General features: G+C 46.6%; 1 protein-coding gene across 1 annotated transcript in view; it reads left to right on the top strand.

Moving 5' to 3' along the window:
* Positions 1–17,980, top strand: part of COL12A1 (collagen type XII alpha 1 chain) — a 147,751-nt gene that overhangs the window by 34,572 nt on the left and 95,199 nt on the right. The window contains exons 14-15 of the mRNA XM_054162538.1: positions 10,667–10,936; positions 14,937–15,203. Of these exons, the coding sequence (XP_054018513.1) occupies positions 10,667–10,936; positions 14,937–15,203 (537 nt within the window). The remainder of the gene's footprint in view (positions 1–10,666; positions 10,937–14,936; positions 15,204–17,980) is intronic.

Genomic DNA, 17,980 nt, shown 5'->3' with positions numbered 1-17,980 from the left:
ACGACCTCCTACAGGCAGAATAGCACAAACTGAAGTGGTGTTTCCTCACAAGGAGGTTTTTAGCCTATCACCAGGGCTTTACGTCGTGTTCAGGCTGTGTAGTGCTGCTTCTGTCCTGACAGAAACAAGGGCTCAGTGTCCTCAGGAGGATTTGATGCTCTTTCATGCATTTTAAAAAGTATACATTCCAAGGCTTTTGAGCCTTGACATTTGAAACTGACTTTCAGTAATCTGATGAAAAACCATCATTTTAGGCTTATCTAGGAAGTGTAATAGATGTCAGTAAACACCAACAGACATAGAGGGAGGTTGAATGAGTAAGAAGACTCACACAACCACAGAATGTTAGGGGCTGGAAGGGAGCTCCAGAGCTCATCCAGTCCAAGCCCCCTGCCACAGCAGGGTCACCCAGAGCTCCACACAGGGAGACTCCACAGCCCCCCTGGGCAGCCTCTGCCAGGCTTCTCTCACCCTCCCAGGGAACAAATTCTTCCTCCTCTTCCCATGGCACTGCCTCTGCCTCAGCTTCCACCACTGCCCCTTGTGCTGGCATTGGGCAGCCCCCAGCAGAGCCTGGCTCCAGCCTCTGGCCACTGCCCCTGCACAGCTTTAGCCCCAGCAAGGAGCTCACCTCTCAGGCTCCTCCAAGCCAAGCTCCAGAGCCCTCAGCTCCCTCAGGCTCTGCTCCTAAGGAAGAGCTTCCACTGCCTGCAGCATCTCTGTGGCTCTGGCATGGACTCTCTCCAGCACTTCCCTGAGGTCCTTCTTGACCTGAGGGTCCCAGAACTGGCCACAATCTTCCAGACGTGGCCTCAGTAAGGCAGAGTAGAGGGGGAGGAGAACCTCTCTCTACCTGCTAATCATAGCCCTGCTGATCCCCCCCAGGCTGCCATTGGCCTTCTTGGCCACCAGAGCTCATTGCTGGCTCCTGGTCAGCCTCCCACCCACCAGCACCCCCAGGTCCTTTTCCCCTTCCCTGCTCCCCAGCAGCTCAGTCCCCAACCTCTCCTGCTCCCTGGGGTTGTTCTTTCCCAGCTGCCAGACTCTCCCCTTGCCCTTGTTGGATTTCCTTCCCTTTCTCCCTGCCCAGCTCTCAGCCTGCCCAGCTCTGGCTGCATGGCAGCACAGCCTCCTGTGTCAGCACTGCTCCCAGCTTGGTGCCATCAGCAGCCCTGCTGCCAGTGCTCTCTGTGCCCTCATCCAGGCCCTTGATGAATCTATTGAACAGCTCTGCTCCCAGTCCTGACCCCTGAGGGACTCCACTAGACTCAGGCCTCCAACTGTTCTCTGTCCCATTGCCCATTGGGTCAAAATTTTCTTGGTTTGCATCTTCTCACCTTTCTGCATTCCCAGAAGCAAAAGAGTCATAAACCTGTTCCAGTGAGAGTGCCATTTACATAACAAGTCCTTGACTCCCCCCTGCACCATCTCTATGCCCCCTCTCTGTGTGCCTGAGCACTGCTGCTCCAGAAATGGCTGCATCATGGCTCTGAGAGAAGGATATTAGCTGACCAAAGTGACTGAGGCTTCCAGAGCTGGGGAAAGTTTATCAGAGTAAAACCTTAAAGAGATCATAGAAGAGAATCATAGAATTTCCAGCCAGGTTGGAAAAGACCTCAGAGCTCCTCAAGTCCAACCTATTACCTAACACCTCCTGACAACTAAACCATGGCTCCAAGTGCCACATCCAAGCCTTTCTTGAACACTTCCAGGGCTGGGGACTCCACCACCTTCCTGGGCAGCACATCCCCATGGCCAATCTCCCTTTCTGGGAAGAACTTTCTCCTCACCTCCAGCCTAAAGGTCCCCTGGCACAGCTTGAGACTGTGTCCTCTTGTTCTGCTGCTGGGTGCCTGAGAGAAAAGACCAACCCCCCACCTGGCTACAACCTCCCTTCAGGGAGTTGGAGAGAGCAAGAAGGTCTCCCCTGAGCCTCCTCTTCTCCAGGCTAAGTAACCCCAGCTCCCTCAGCCTCTCCACAGGGCAATTCTGATCAGATATCAATCAGATTCTGATATCCTCTCATCTGATGTGTGCACTTGGAGCCTTGGCTGTGGCCACCTAGTGTGCTGACTTAATGGGATGCTCCTCACGGATCTCAGTTGTAAACAAGGCAGGAACTCAGGCCATAAAATTTCAGTTTATGCCTCTGCAAGAGCAGGCTCATTTATTGAGTTGATTCTGGCCTTTTAGCATGCTGGCTTGGATCAGTCCTGTGTTTAACTCAAAGGAAGCAGGGCTCTGCTTGAAATTTCCACCTGTGGGGTGGTTTTGAAAGCTGCTTTTAAGAGCATGCACAGAAAGCTGTTTGAACTCTGGGTCCAAACTGCCTGTAGAAGTCCCATTGAAATCAGCTGGAGTTGAGTAAATGTTTCTGAGGGGAAAGGCCACTTGGATAAGGCCATTTGATTTTGATTAATGTCACCATTGTAATTCCAGCTGATTCACAGTCTCGTGTTCAGTCAACAGCAGTGATGGCTGGAGAGCTGTGGGAAGGGAGCCAAGTGGACACAGGGAAATAGATTTGACAATTATATTGTGTCTCTGGCATACCAGAGTGGAAAAACTTAATATGGAAACTGGACAGAGCAGAAGTCAAGAACTGGGTGCAAGAGCACCTGACTGAAAGTTGCCAAGTTAGTTTTTGAGAGTGGGTTTGCATTAAATGCAAACTGAGACCCACTCCATGGACAGCAAGGTGCCCTTGTGGCCAAGAGAGCCCAGGGGAGCCTGGGGGGCAGCAAGAAAAGTGTGGCCAGCAGGGCTGGGGAGGTTCTGCTCCCCCTCTGCTCTGCTCTGCTGAGAGCACAGCTGCAATCCTGGGTCCAGTTTGGGGCTGCCCAGGTGAAGAGAGACAGAGAGCTGCTGGAGGGAGTCCAAGGCAGAGGCAGGAGGATGCTGAGGGGACTTGAACATCTCCCCTGGGAAGAGAGACTGAGAGCCCTGGGGCTGTTTACCCTGCAGAGGAGAAGGCTGAGAGGGATCTGATCAATGTCTCTCAAGAGCTGAGGGCTGGGGGTCAAGGGGAGGGGGCCAAGCTCTTGTGGGTGCTGCACAGCAAGAAGCCAAGGAACAATGGAGACAAACTTGAGCAGAGAAAGTTTCAGCTGCCCAGGAGGATAAACTTCTTTGCAGTGAGGGTGCCAGAGCCCTGGAGCAGGCTGCCCAGAGAGGTTGTGGAGTCTCCTTCTCTTGAGACTTTCCAGCCCTCTTGGATGCATTCCTGTGCAGACTCCCCTGGGTGATGCTGCTAGGGCAGGGGGTTGGACTGGATGCTCTCTGGAGGTCCCTTCCTACCTTCTATGCTGTGAATCTGTGATTAGTGGTAGAAATGCACAAGGGTCTGTAGGCAGAGCAGGTCTAAACTGAAGCTTGATGTTAAGGGAATCTGATAGCCTGAAACTGGTGCCTGGCTGGCTCACCCAGGCAGGGCTTTGACTGCTTTGTGCAGGCACTTTGTTTTACTGTGTATGCTCTCACCGTGGCTCACAGCTGTGCTTACATCCAGGTGGTTTGGTGCTCCAGAGCACCATAGGACTTAATGCCATTATTTATACTTTGGTGGCTTTTTTTTTCTACTGCAGAAGGAAGAGAGTTGAGTTCAGAAATGCAACTGCTGAATGCTCTCCAGTATGTGCCTGAGGGTTTTTCCCTGTGTAGCTAAACCTTCCAGTCAAAGTATCTATGAATGCTACGATAGCAACTCCCTTGGTGTGGTTAATAGGCCCCTGCTAATAACTGAGAGTATGGTGAACACCACTAAGAGCAGGTGAAGAGAGTTTCATGACTCTCTCCTCCTTTGTGGAAAGCACAGAGAGGCAAATCTTTGCTTCTTAATAGCCAACTATGCACACAGAAGTGAAGAATTTTCTCCTCTGCCTCTTCAAGTGGCTGATTTTCAACTGGCTCCTGACCTGCTGATGGCTTGGGGGCTGCACCAAGTGATGAGCACCCTTGAGCTTCCATTTCAAGGCAGCAAAAAGCAGGAGTCTGTTGACAAGCACTTATGAGACAGGCAGCCAGCAATCTGCTTTCTGATAGTGTGAGTTGGCTTCCCATGCTCCTTATCCAACCTGTTTAAGCCAGGAGGTGTCCAAGAGGCACTTCTGAACATGGGAACCAAAGAACAGGATGGCTGCTTAGGGGTTACAGTCATAGAGTTCTTTCCTTTGGTGGAACATAAGCAAGATGGTTAAGTACTTTGTTTGAACTAATCTCTGTTCCAACTAAACTCTGTTTAGTTTGAAAAAGAGGAGGCTAAGGGGAGACCTCATTACTCTCTACAACTCCCTGAAAGGAGGTTGTGGAGAGGTTGGTGCTGGTCTCTTCTCACAGGTAATTAGTGACAGAACAAGAGGGAGCCTCTGGGGAGGCTACACCTCAAGTGTTGTGTCCAGTTTTGGGCACCTCAATACGAAAGAGCTGTGGAGGTGCTGGAGCCAGGGCAGAGCAGGGCAAGGAAGCTGGGAAGGGCCTGGAGAAGAAAGCTGCTGGAGAGAGGCTGAAGGAGCTGGGGATGGTTAGTGGGAAAGAGAGGAGGCTGAGGGGAGAGCTCCTGGCTGCCTGCAGCTCCCTGCAAGGAGCTTGTGCAGAGGCTGCTGCTGCTCTCTTCTCCCAGGGCATTAGTGAGAGAAGAAGAGGGCAGAGCCTCAAGCTGCCCCTGGGGAGGTTGAGAGTGGAGCTTAGGCAGCAGAGTGGTCAGGGCTTGGGATGTGCTGGGCAGGGAGGTGGTGGAGTCCCCAGGGCTGGCTGTGTTTGAAGGTGCTTTGGCTGTGGGGCTTGGGGTTTAGGCGTTTGGGGCTGTGGTTTAGGGGTGAGCCTTATAGAGTAGGGTTGATGGTTGGACCTGGTGACCGTGAGGGTCTTTTCCAACCTGAATGTTTCTGTGATTCTGTGATCTGAGAAGAAAAATACCTTATGGCTCTACCTATAGTGTTGTGGTTTAACTTTATGCTACCAGTGTTATTGTGGAGCAGAAAGATGCTTCTTGGCTCCGAGTGTAGCAGCTTTGATAACTGATGGAATCCTAATAACTGAAGACCTACAGCTGGGCTTCATCTTAAATACAGCAGTTCCCCCTAACACAAAAACTCTTACAGCAGTTCCGCCCTACCACAAAACCACTTGTGGGCGATCCAGGGAGGCAGGGGAAAAAAAGGGCTGTCAGTAAGCTTCCACCTCACACATGAGGTGCAAATCAAGCTGGTGTGTTATGGTAGGGAAGTGTTCTGGGTTGCAGTGTAACATACACCAAAAAAAAGTCTAATTTCCCTTAGTAGGTTAAGTTGTCTTGTCAGCAGTTTCCAACTATGTGAAGTGAAAAGTTTCCATTTGGTTCTAGTGGCTTGGTAGGAGGCCCAGACCCTTTTTCCCTCTCTTACCTTGCCATATATGTATGTATATATGAAAGGACATTTAGTTTCCATTTAGTTCTAGTGGTTTGGTAGGAGTCCCAGTCCCTTTCCCCCTCTCTTACCTTGTCATCTATATATCCATATATCTATAGCTGTATATGAAAGGACATTTAGTTTCCATTTAGTTCTAGTGGTTTGGTAGCAGTCCCAGCCCCCTCTCCCCCTCTCTTACCTTTCCATATATACATATTTATATGTATAAAGGACATTTAGTTTCCATTTGGTTCTAGTGGTTTGCTAGGAGTCCCAGTCCACTTTTCTCCTCTCTTACCTCGCCATATATATATTTATTTATATATATAGGACATTTAGTTTCCATTTGGTTCTAGTGGTTTGGTAGCAGTCCCAGTCCCTTTTCCCCCCTCTCTTACCTTGTCATATATATATATCTATACCTATATATGAAAAGACATTTAGTTTCCATTTAGTTCTAATGGTTTGCCAGGACTCCCAGACCCCTTTTCCCCTCTCTTACCTTGCCATATATATATATATATATTTATATATATAAAGGACATTTAGTTTCCATGTAGTTCTAGTGGTTTGCTAGGAGTCCCAGTCCTCTTTCCCCCTCTCTTACCTTGCCATATATATATATATATATAAAGGACATTTAGTCTCCATTTAGTTCTGGTGGTTTGGTAGCAGTCCCAGCCCCTTTCCCCCCCTCTTACCTTGCTCTCTCTCTCATTCTCTCTCTCTCTCTATATATAAAGGACATTTAGTTCCAAAGAATATATTTTTCCCCCCAGAGCCAAGTGGTGTTCATTCTGCTCCATGCCAAACACATTATTTTCCTCTGTTAGTTCATAACAACTTCATCAATAATGGTTTTAAACATGCAGTGAATTCTTGGGTTCTCGTTGCAGTGTTTCCGTGCATATATCATTGGCTGAGCTGTCCAAGAGCAGACTTGCAAAGGAGAAATGAATTTGTGCTGTGGTAGCAGATACTTTAATACTGAAATCATGTTGTGGCAGGGCCCTGGCTGAAAGCAGCCAAAATAAAGCAGCTTGGATATTTATATTACATTAAAATATGGAAAGAAAGATTTTTTTATGTATTTTTTTTTTTTTATTGTGAGACATCTGTGCATTCTATCAAGTTAGGTTTTCCATCATTATGTTTTCCATCTGAATTGCCTTAATTTTTATTTGATTTTATTTTTTTACATTATTTTATTTTTAGTTTAGTTTTTAAATTTTTATTTTATTTCTTTATTTTTATTTCTTATTTCTTATTTTTATTTTCTATTTTATTTTTTATTTTATTTTTACCTTTTTACTTTATTTAATTTTTATTTTACTCTTTTATTTTTAATTCTTTTTAATTTTATTTTTACTTTATTTTTACTTTTTTTACTTTATTTTTTACTTTTTTTTTACTTTATTTTCACTTTATTATTACTTTACTTTTACTCTTTTAAAACTATTTTTATTTTTTACTGTATTTTTTACTTTATTTTTACTTTATTTTTTAACTTTAATATTTACTTTATTTTTACACTATTTTTACTTTATTTTTAACTTTTTAACTTTATTTTTACTGTATTTTTTACTGTATTTTTAACTTTTTTACTTTATTTTTACTTTATTTTTAACTTTTTAACTTTATTTTTACTGTATTTTTTACTGTATTTTTTACTTTTTTACTTTATTTTTACTTTATTTTTACTTTATTTTTACTTTATTTTTACTTTATTTTTACTTTATTTTTACTTTATTTTTACTTTATTTTTACTTTATTTTTACTTTATTTTTACTTTGTTTTTTACTTTATTTTTAACTTTTTAACTTTATTTTTACTGTATTTTTACTTTTTTAACTTTATTTTTTACTCTATTTTTTACTCTATTTTTTACTTTATTTATTTTATTTTTTACTTTTATTTTTATTTTATTTCTAAACTTTTTATTTTATTTTTTTTTATTTCATTTTCATTTCATTTTTTTACTTCAGTTTAATTTTTAAATGGTATTGAAAAAGCCAGGGTTTGGGAGTAGGAGCTAAAGAGCAGGCAGGAAAAATAAAACGAAGAGGTGCAATTTACTTTTGAAGGCAAATCTTTTTTTCAGGCTTCCAAAAAAGAGCAAGCAATAAAAATTGGGCTTTGGAGTTTAGATTCTGCCCTGGCTTTCATTTTAATGCAGTCACTGAATTTGGTGAGGCTTGGTATGAAGCAGGAGCTAAATCAGGCCTTCACACTCCAACTTTTTCACTCTATGCAATTCCTGTTGTGAAATGACAAAGAAAATGAACTTTACCAAAGCTTCTTTATCTTAACTCCCTTTTGTTGGCTTTTATTTTTGTTTTGCTTCTTCGTTTGTTTTGGTTTGCTTTGGGTTTTTTTGGTTTTGTTTCATTTTTGGTTTTGCTTTGGTTTGGTTTGGGTTTAGTTTTAGTTTGGTTTGGGTTTAGTTTTAGTTTGGTTTGCTTTGGTTTGGATTGGGTTTGGTTTTGGTTTGCTTTGCTTTGGTTTGGATTGGGTTTGGTTTTGGTTTGCTTTGCTTTGGTTTGGATTGGGTTTGGTTTTGGTTTGGTTTGGTTTTGGTGGTGTTTTTTTTTTTTTGTTTATGTTTTGTTTCATGTTTGGGTTTGGTTTGGTTTGGTTTTGACTGAGAGAATTGACTGAGAGGATGAGCAGAGGGCTGGAGCTGCTCTGCTATGAGGACAGACTGAGGGAGTTGGGGCTGTTCAGTCTGGAGAGGAGAAGGCTCCAAAGAGACCTAATTGTGGCCTTCCAGGATCTGCAGGGGGCTACAAGAAAGCTGGGGAGGGACTTTTGAGGGTGTCAGGGAGTGATAGGACTGGGGGAGATGGAGCAGAACTAGAAGTGGGGAGATTGAGATTGGCTGTGAGGAAGAAGTTGTTCCCCATGAGGGTGGTGAGAGCCTGGCACAGGCTGCCCAGGGAGGTGGTGGCAGCCTCCTGCCTGGAGGTGTTTGCAGCCAGGCTGGAGGTGGCTGTGAGCAACCTGCTGTAGTGTGAGGTGTCCCTGCCCATGGCAGGGGGGTTGGCACTGGCTGCTCCTTGGGGTCCCTTCCAACCCTGACAATTCCGTGATTGTGTTATTCATTGGCTCAGTTTTAATGAAGTTGTGCTGGTAATGAGATGCTTCTAAAATGAAGCTTGAGTCCCGTTTGCCCCAGTGGGATTATGTTTGGAAACATTGGAGATTTGAGGTGGAAGTGAGTGGCAGTTGAATGTGAAAATGGAAAACACAGACTTTGAGTAACTTGTTGCTCAGTCTTGGAAGGAAACTGCTTCAGGCTTCTGAAAACAGTGAGGTCTGTTCCTGCAATGAGCCGAAGCAGTGGAAATTGGGCAGGTATTGAATTTCTTTGTGCTCAAGGAATTTTGTGTCTGGTCCTAGAACTGCTGTGGTGTAATAGAGGCATGGATTTTATTTTGTTTTATTTTATATTATATTTTTAATCAGTGCAGGTAAAATTTGACTGTGATGTTCTGAAGCCACCTCAAGTGTTTAAGTCCTCTCGCTAAGCAGCCCCTCAGGAATGTCCTGTACAGTGAGAAAGGCCACAGAGAAGACACTGAGAGCTTCTCTGAGTGTGTGTGGATCTGCTTTTGCAGCTCCCTTTTGCAGATTTTTGCTGCAGTGAGGCCTTTGCCTTAAACCCACCAGTCAGCTCTCCTTTCCTGCCATCAAAAGGCAGCCACTGCAAGAGGAGAATTGAACATATGTTACCAACATGTGGTAGACATTAAACGGAGGCGCTCCTTTCGCTGCGCCGCTTTACACCAACGAGCTCCAGTTTGAAGCAGTGGAATTACTGTTAGGTGAGACTCAGGCATCCAGCTGACTACTGCATTTCACAGGCTAAGGAGCTCTTTCCTTTGTTCCAGGCTGGCTGGAACAAAAATACAGGGAGGAAAGAGGTACAAGTCTTATGAGTGGAAAGAGAGAGGCTGCTTTCTACTGTAACAGTGGTAAACACCCTGCAAGATTAGATGTACACGCAAAATGAAGGAGCTGATAGAGCTGGTAAGGGTACTCTGGAAGATATGAGCAGTACTATTAAATAAGAAGATAAGGTTGTGAGAGAAAGGGCTGTTTGACTCTTGCAAAAGTCATAGAGTCATAGAATCATAGAGTCATAGAATGGTCCAGGCTGGAAGGGACCTCCAAAGGTCACCCAGCCCAAGCCCCTCTGCAGTCAGCAAGGACATCCCCAACTAGATCATGTTGCCCAGAGCCTCACCTTGAAGATCTCCAGGGACAGGACCTCAACCACCTCCCTGGGCAACCTGTTCCAGTGTTCCACCACTCTCATGGTGCAGAACTGGTTCCTAAACATCCAATCTAAATCTGCTCTGTCTCCTCTGTTTACCCTCACAAGAAGAAAGTTACACACATGAGGATGACTGAAAGAAAATGATTTACTTGGAAGTTTAAACCTCCCTAAATGAGCCAGAGCACATTTAAGCACTGGCTTCATTCCAAGCTTTTGATTATTTCATAGATTCATAGAATCATTCAATGGGTTGGATTGGAAGGGTCTTTGGAGAACATCCAGTTCCAACCCCCTGCCATGGGCAGGGACACCTCTCACCAGCCCAGCACGCTCAAGGCCTCATCCAGCCGGGCCTTGAACACCTCCAGGCGGGGGACATCCACAACCCCTTTGGGCAACCTGTTCCAGGGTCTCACTACTCTCATTGTAAAGATGTCATCTCTTATTTTAATGCCATCTTTTTTCTTAATGATAACTTTTATTTCAGTGCCCTCTCTTATTTGAATGCCACCTTTGATTCTAATGCCATCTTTTATCTTAATGATATCTTTAATTTCAGTGCCCTCTCTTACTTGAATGCCACCTTCTATTTTAATGCCATCTTTTATCTTAATGATAACTTTATTTTAATGCCACCTTTTATTTTAATGCCATCTTTTATCTTAATGATATCTTTTATCTTAATGGTATCTTTTCTCTTAATGGTATCTTTTCTCTCAAATCCATCTTTTATTTTCTTTTGCATTATCAAGCCCATACCTGCTAAATCTCTTCCATGGTAAGGGATAAACCAATTCAGAGTCCAAAGGTAGCATTTCAAGTATTCTGTGGAAAAATCCTCCTTGGAATTACAAATGTGTGCTATTGAAACTAATCTTGATGGGGGTGGGGGTGGGGAAAGCATTGCTGCTGCTCTTATGACCATTTTCACTGTCAGCTGCTGCTCTGCTAACGTTTCAAGTTGTGCATTAAAGAGGGTTTGCTGTTTTCTTCCTCGCAGAACGTGGCTCCCCACGGAATTTGGTGACCACAGACATCACTGACACTACAGTTGGGCTATCATGGACACCAGCTCCTGGAGCTGTTAATGATTACAGGATCATCTGGAAATCACTTTATGATGATACAATGGGAGAGAAGAGAGTCCCTGGAAACACAGTAGATGCTGTGCTGGAAGGCTTGGAGCCAGAAACAAAATACAGGATTTCAGTATATGCAAGCTACAGCAGTGGAGAAGGAGAGCCAGTAGAAGGAGAAGCTTTTACTGATGGTGAGTGTAGTATAATATCAGGGCAAAAAACTTCCCAGCAAGAGTGGTCAGGCACTGGAATGTGCTGCCCAGGGAGGTGGTGGACTCCCCAAGCCTGGCTGTGTTTGAAGGTGGTTTGGCTGTGGTGCTTGGGGGTGTAGGGGTGACCAGTACAGGATGGGAACTGACCTCTTGGAGAGCAGCACAGAGGAGAGGGACCTGGGGGTCCTGATGGATAGAAGGATGACCATGGGCCAGCAATGGGTCTGGAGAGTCTCCAGACCCATCTGGATACATTCCTGTGTGACCTGTGCTGGATTCTATGCTCCTGCTCTGGCAGGGGGGTTGGGTTCGATGATCTTTGGAGGTCCCTTCCAACCTCTAACCTCCTGTGAAAGAAAAAAGATTTTGTTTGTCTTTACCTCTCTTTTTCTGAAAGGTTCCCCCCCCAAACCAAAATGCCACCTCAGAGCAGTCAGTTGTGACTTTTTTGTTTGACCATTAAGAAGGAGAAAGAAAAATCTCTGCTATGTAGGTTTGGATTTAACCAAAATTGCTTCCTCCTTAAGATGTTTAGGTGGGTTGGATTGGCTGATGGGTTGGATGCGATGATCTTGAAGGTCTCTTCCAACCTGGTCTGGTCTGGTCTGGTCTGGTCTGGTCTGGTCTATTCTATTCTATTCTATTCTATTCTATTCTATTCTATTCTATTCTATTCTACTTTTGTCTGCAAATTAGTCTGAAGCAAGCCCTTCATAGGTTTGGTGAGGCTGCTGGAAATCAGGAGGAGGAAGTAATGCTATGGATGCAGTGAGGAGGAAAGGTTGGGTTAAGTCCCAGAGAATCAATGAACTTCCTTTCCATGCTGTTTCCCTCTCCATTTTCCTTACACTGAGGCTCACTGAGTGATTTTGACCTTCCCTCAGGTCCTGTTCTTTTCTTATTTGTCAAACATCACAGAACCACAGATTGTTAGGGAATGGAAAGGACCTCCAAGGCTCATCCAGTCCAACCCCCCCCTTGCCAGAGCAGGGCCACCTAGAGCAGATCACACAGGAACACATCCAGGCTGGTTTTGAGTATCTCCAGAGAGGGAGACTCCACACCCCCCTGGGCAGCCTGTTCCAGTGTTCTGTCACCCTCAGAGGGAACAACGTTTCCCTCATGTTTACAGGGAACATGATGCAGTATTAGTCAGAGCAGGCTTAAGCTTTTCCTGCAGTGCATGCAAAATAAAAACCCCAGAGGGGCCAGGGACAGCTTGATGCTTTACAGCAACAACTGGCAAAGGGAGGAGCCAGAGTGAAGCAAGGGATTCCCTGGATCAGCCTTGATGTTTCTGTTGTTTGCCTGAAGGGGCCATGGGAAGATGAAGCTTGAGGGAGTGCTCTGGTGAGCATCATGTGTGTTTACATGTTCTTGTCCTCTTCCCTGAGCAGCTGCTTTGACTACTGTCAGGGACCAGCTGCTGAACTACTTTAACCTTTGTCTCCTTGACCCAGTATGGCTTATCTTAAGGCCTTGCACAAGTAGCATTTGCTGCTGTTGGTGAGAGCTGACTCCCCACAGTCAAAGCAGGCTGCTGTCCCACACTTCCCTTCTTTCCTCAAGAGCCTCAGCATTTGCTGTCCTATTGTAGAATCATAGAGATGCTGGGGTTGGAAGGGACCTCAAGGATCATCTAGTTCCAACCCCCCTGCCATGGGCAGGGACACCACACTCTAGAGGGGTCCCTCTAGTCCAATCTTGTCCAAGTAGGTAGCTTAGATATATTATTTGTTCCTTCTCTCAGCATCCTGCCTGAGGGGACAACAGACCCACACCTAAGGCTAACCAACATTTCATCTCCTTGGTACAAACACAATTAGGAATGGTTTATTACTAAGACTGGGAGAGGACAGGCTGGGATGGGCTCCCCAGAGAGGTTGTGGAGTCTCCTTCCCTGGAGACTTTCCAGCCCCATCTGGATGTGTTCCTGTGTGACCTGTGCTGGATTCTATGGTCCTGCTCTGGCAGGAGGTTGGACTCTATCTCTGAAAGTCCTTCCAACCCCTAACATTCTGGGATCTTGTGATACCATAGCCTCCCTTCAGGCAGTTGTGGAGAGCAAGAAGGTCTGCCCTGAGCCTCCTCTTCTCCAGGTTAAGCAACCCCAGCTCCCTCAGCCTCTCCTCACAGGGCTGTGCTCCAGACCCCTCCCCAGTCTCATTGCCTTTTTCTTGACACCTTCAAGTGTCTCAATGTCCTTCTTAAACTGAGGAGCCCAGAACTGGACACAGGACTCCAGGTGTGGCCTAAGCAGTGCGGAGCACAGGGCAGAATGACTTCCCTACTCCTGCTGGCCACACTCTTCCTGCTGCAGGCCAGGATGCCATTAGCCTTCTTGGCCACCTGGGCACACTGCTGGCTCATGTTCAGCTGCTGTCCACCATTACCCCCAGGTCCCTTTCTGCTTGGCTGCTCTCCAGTCACTCTGACCCCAGCCTGTAGCACTACATGGGGCTGTTGTGGCCAAAGTGCAGAGCCCAGCACTTGGACTTGTTGGACTCTGCCCATCTGTCCAGCTTGTCAAGGTCCCTCTGAGAGCTCCTCTACCCTCTAACAGATCAGCTCCTGCCCCCAGCTTGGTGTCACCTCCAAACTTACTGATGATGGACTCTATGCCCTCATCCAGATCATCACTAAAGATATTGAACAGGAGGGGGCCCAGCACTGATCCCTGGGGCACACCACTAGTGACTGGCCTCCAGCTGGCTGTGGCACCATTCACCACCACTCTGTTTTACTGTCTGTAATGGAAAGCACACTTTGTGTGTGCTTGGTCCATTACAATGAAAAAAAAGACCCAAAACAACCCCAACAGCAAGGTCCTGTGAGATTCCCCACAGTCAGATGCTGTCATTTTCCCAGAGGGCATTATTTATTTTAATGAACTTTTTGAGGGGGTGTGCTACAGATGGAAGGGGGAACTTTAGCCTAGATCCTGACACCCTAAAAAGTCCCTGCCCAGCTTTCTTGTAGCCCCCTTCAGATACTGGAAGGTACTGGAAGATACTGAAAAGTAAAACAAATTAGCATTGGATGCAAAATAGTGATAAGGTCTACAGAATTCAATGGATTGCTATTCTGCATGCTCTCTATTTTCTTCTCCTATTTCTTCTGCTTGCAACTTTCCTCTCTCTCCCTCTGTGGCCTTGCCAGTGGATCTCTGTTTTGACTACTGTGTGAGGTAATAAGATGGAGGGAGTGGGAAAGAAGGTGAACGGGTCCCCTGGATCCATCCAGGGGGTTCTAAGGAGTTTCTGTGTTGTTTATTGTTCCCAGCAAGAGAGATTTGCCATTGGAATGTGCTGCCTAGGGAGGTGGTGGAGTCACCATCCCTGGAGGTGTTTAGGAAGAGCCTGGATGAGGCACTTGGTGCCATGGTGTAGTTGATTGGATGGTGTTGGGTGATAAGTTGGACTGGGTGATCTCTGAGGTCTTTTCCAACCTGGTCTGGTCTATTCTGTTCTGTTCTGTTCTGTTCTATTCCTGTTCTGTTCTATTCCTGTTCTGTTCTATTCCTGTTCTGTTCTATTCCTGTTCTGTTCTGCTCTGTTCTGTTCTGTTCTGCTTCTATTCTATTCTGTTCTGTTCTGCTTCTATTCTATTCTGTTCTGTTCTGCTTCTATTCTATTCTATTCTGTTCTGTTCTGTTCCTATTCTATTCTGTTCTATTCTATTCTATTCTATTCTGTTCTGTTCTGTTCCTGTTCTATTCTATTCTATTCTATTCTATTCTATTCTATTCTATTCTATTCTGTTCTGTTCTGTTCTGTTCTATTCTGTTCTGTTCTGTTCTGTTCTGTTCCTGTTCTATTCTGTTCTATTCTATTCTGTTCTGTTCTGTTCTGTTCTGTTCTGTTCTAGCAGAGTAATTCAAATCAGTTGAGGGTGGGTAATCCCAGCCCACTGCAGCATGCACTGAAGTGTACCTTTCTGTGATGACTTCAACATTTACCCATGGTTTTCCCCCCCAAAGTGTCATCAGATGCCAGGAGTGTGACGGTAGACAACGAGACAGAAAACTCCATGAGAGTCACCTGGCAGCCTTCCCCTGGGAAGGTCCTGTCCTACCGTGTCTACTACCGACCCCGGAAAGGAGGGAGGCAGATGTTTGGAAGAGTGAATGCTCCAGCTACAAGCATCGTCCTGAAGAGACTTAAGCCACGCACTACCTATGACCTCAGTGTTGTGCCCATTTATGACTTTGGGCCAGGAAAACCAAGAAAAGCAGAAGGAACAACAGGTAGGTTTCACGAGCTTAGAGAACCACAGAATCACAGAACGGTCAGGGTTGGAAGGGACCTCAAGGATCAGCCATGGGCAGGGACACCTCACACTACAGCAGGTTGCTCACAGCCACATCCAGCCTGGCTGCAAACACCTGCTGCGTCCAGTTCTGGAGTCCCTATTACAGGAGGGATCTGGAGGTGCTGGAAGGTGTCCAGAGAAGGGCCACGAGGAGGAGCAGAGGGCTGGAGCTGCTCTGCTGTGAGCACAGACTGAGGGAGTTGGGGCTGTTCAGTCTGGAGAAGAGAAGGCTCCCAGGAGACCTCATTGTGGCCTTCCAGTATCTGAAGGGGGCTACAAGAAGGCTGGGGAGGGACTTCTCAGGATGTCAGGTAGTCATAGGACTAGGGGGAATGGAATGAAGCTGGAGGTGGGGAGATTCAGGCTGGAGGTGAGGAGGAAGTTCTTCCCCATGAGAGTGGTGAAGCCCTGGGATGGGTTGTCCAGGGAGGTGGTTGGGGCGCCATCCCTGCAGGTGTTTAAGAGCAGGCTGGACGAGGCTGTGGCCAGGCTGATCTAGTGTGGGGTGTCCCTGCCCATGGCAGGGGGGTTGGAACTGTATGATCCTTGTGGTCCCTTCCAACCCTGACTGACACTATGATACTACGATACCTCCAGGGATGAGGCTTCCACCACCTCCCTGGGCAACCTGTGCCAGTCTCTCACCACGCTCATGGGGAACAACTTCCTCACATCCAATCTGAATCTCCTCATTTCTAGTTTTGCTCCATCCCCCCCAGTCCTATCCCTCCCTGACACCCTCAAAAGTCCCTTCCCAGCTTTCTTGTAGCCCCCTTCAGATCCTGGAAGGCCACAAGAAGGTCTCCTGGGAGCCTTCTCTTCTCCCATCTGTCTCCACAGCAGAGCAGCCCCAGCCCTCTGCTCATCCTCGTGGCCCTTCTCTGGACATGCTCCAGCACATCTGATCTTGCCAGAAATGTTGACAATAGGTGGACTAACCACTCAGTCTATTTATTATGGAGCAAACTAGATGGCCAGCTTGAATTAGTTCTCCTCTCTTAAATGGCAACAAGCCACACAGACCAGAAGAGAGAAATGAAAGCAGCTTCCTTGCAAACCAACACTGGAAAACTCAGGATTTGCTGCAGCCAAAAGTCACACTCAGCCAGTGCTCAGACTCTGATATCACCTCTCAAGACATTTCCTCCTCTGGGTCCCAGAGGTCAGAGACTGGAGAGGGTGGAAGCAAGGTCCCTTTCATATAAAAGCTCCTGCCAACAGTCCTCTCCCTTTGCAGACTCAGGGCCTGGCAGCTCAAGCAACCTCACCAACCACAGGTGTGGCAGTATGTCAAAAATGATTCTTCAGTGGAGTGCCAGCCAAACCACTGGAGGTTTTTAGGTCAAGAGCAGCTTCCCCTGAGGACTAAGAGCTACCCAGTGAAGGTAGCTCAGAGGCAGAGTGGCCAACAAGCCTGCTGAGAGCTTCTGCATCCCTTTTGTTGTTGTGTACATCTAAAGTGTAGTTATTGCAAGCCCTGCAGCAGGGTAATCTCAAGAGTGCAAAAATGGCAATTAAACCAGAAAGTCACTGCTATAGCTCTAGAGTGAAAAGGTGGAGGGGGGAAAGAGTTTGTCTTATCCCTGAGCCTATAACATTGTTTAACTCTAGCTGAAAGATCATAAATGTCCCCAGACTCTGAATTCTGCTGAGAAACAATAGATACACAAGGGATTAAAAACAGCCTCTGTGTTTCATCTCCTGTGACACTCCTCCCTGAACTATCATGACAGCTTCAATAAAAATCACTCAGGCTCCACTTACTTCCAAAGAGTGGTTATCACCATCCAAAGAGTGGTTATCACCATCCAAAGAGTGATTATCACCATCCAAAGAGTGGTTATCACCATCCAAAGAGTGGTTATCACCAAAACAACCTCTTGACTCTGTCCTGGCAAAACCACATCTGGAGCACGGTGTCCAGTTCTAGGCTCCCCAGTTCAAGACAGGATGACAAGTGGAGTCCCTCAGGGATCAGCACTGGGACCAGTCTGGTTTAACATCTTTGTTGGTGCCGTGGACAGAGGCATTGAGTGCAGCCTCAGCTCTGGTGAGACCCCACCTGGAGTACTGCCTCCAGTTCCAGAGCCTCTATTACAGGAAGGCTCTGGAGGGGCTGGAAGGTGTCCAGAGCAGGGCCACGAGGAGGAGCAGAGGGCTGGAGCTGCTCTGCTATGAGAACAGACTGAGGGAGTTGGGGTTGTGCAGGCTGGAGAGGAGAAGGCTCCCAGGAGACCTCATTGTGGCCTTGCAGTATCTGAAGAGGGCTCCAAGCAAGCTGGGGAGGGACTTTTGAGGGTGTCAGGGAGTGATAGGACTGGGGGGGATGGAGCAAAACTAGAAGTGGGTAGAGTCAGATTGGATGTTAGGAAGAAGTTGCTCCCCATGAGGGTGGTGAGAGCCTGGCACAGGTTGCCCAGGGAGGTGGTGGAAGCCTCCTGCCTGGAGGTGTTTGCAACCAGGCTGGATGTGGCCGTGAGCAACCTGCTGTGGTGTGAGGTGTCCCTGCCCATGGCAGGGGGGTTGTGACTGGCTGATCCTTGTGGTCCCTTCCAACCCTAACAATTCTATGATTCTACTACACTCCAGGGACCACAAATGCATTGCTCATATTTCCACCCCCTCATTGTTGCTTTATTTGGACTGCCTGGTAATTCACTTGTGTTTATTTATGCTAAAAAGGTGTGGTTCTTAGCAAAGCTTAAGCAAAAC

The sequence above is a fragment of the Dryobates pubescens genome, chromosome 6 (genome assembly GCF_014839835.1).
Source record: "Dryobates pubescens isolate bDryPub1 chromosome 6, bDryPub1.pri, whole genome shotgun sequence".
Taxonomy (NCBI): domain Eukaryota; kingdom Metazoa; phylum Chordata; class Aves; order Piciformes; family Picidae; genus Dryobates; species Dryobates pubescens.
The sequence above is the reverse complement of the archived record's forward strand: the minus strand, read 5'-3'. Positions and strand labels throughout refer to the sequence as shown.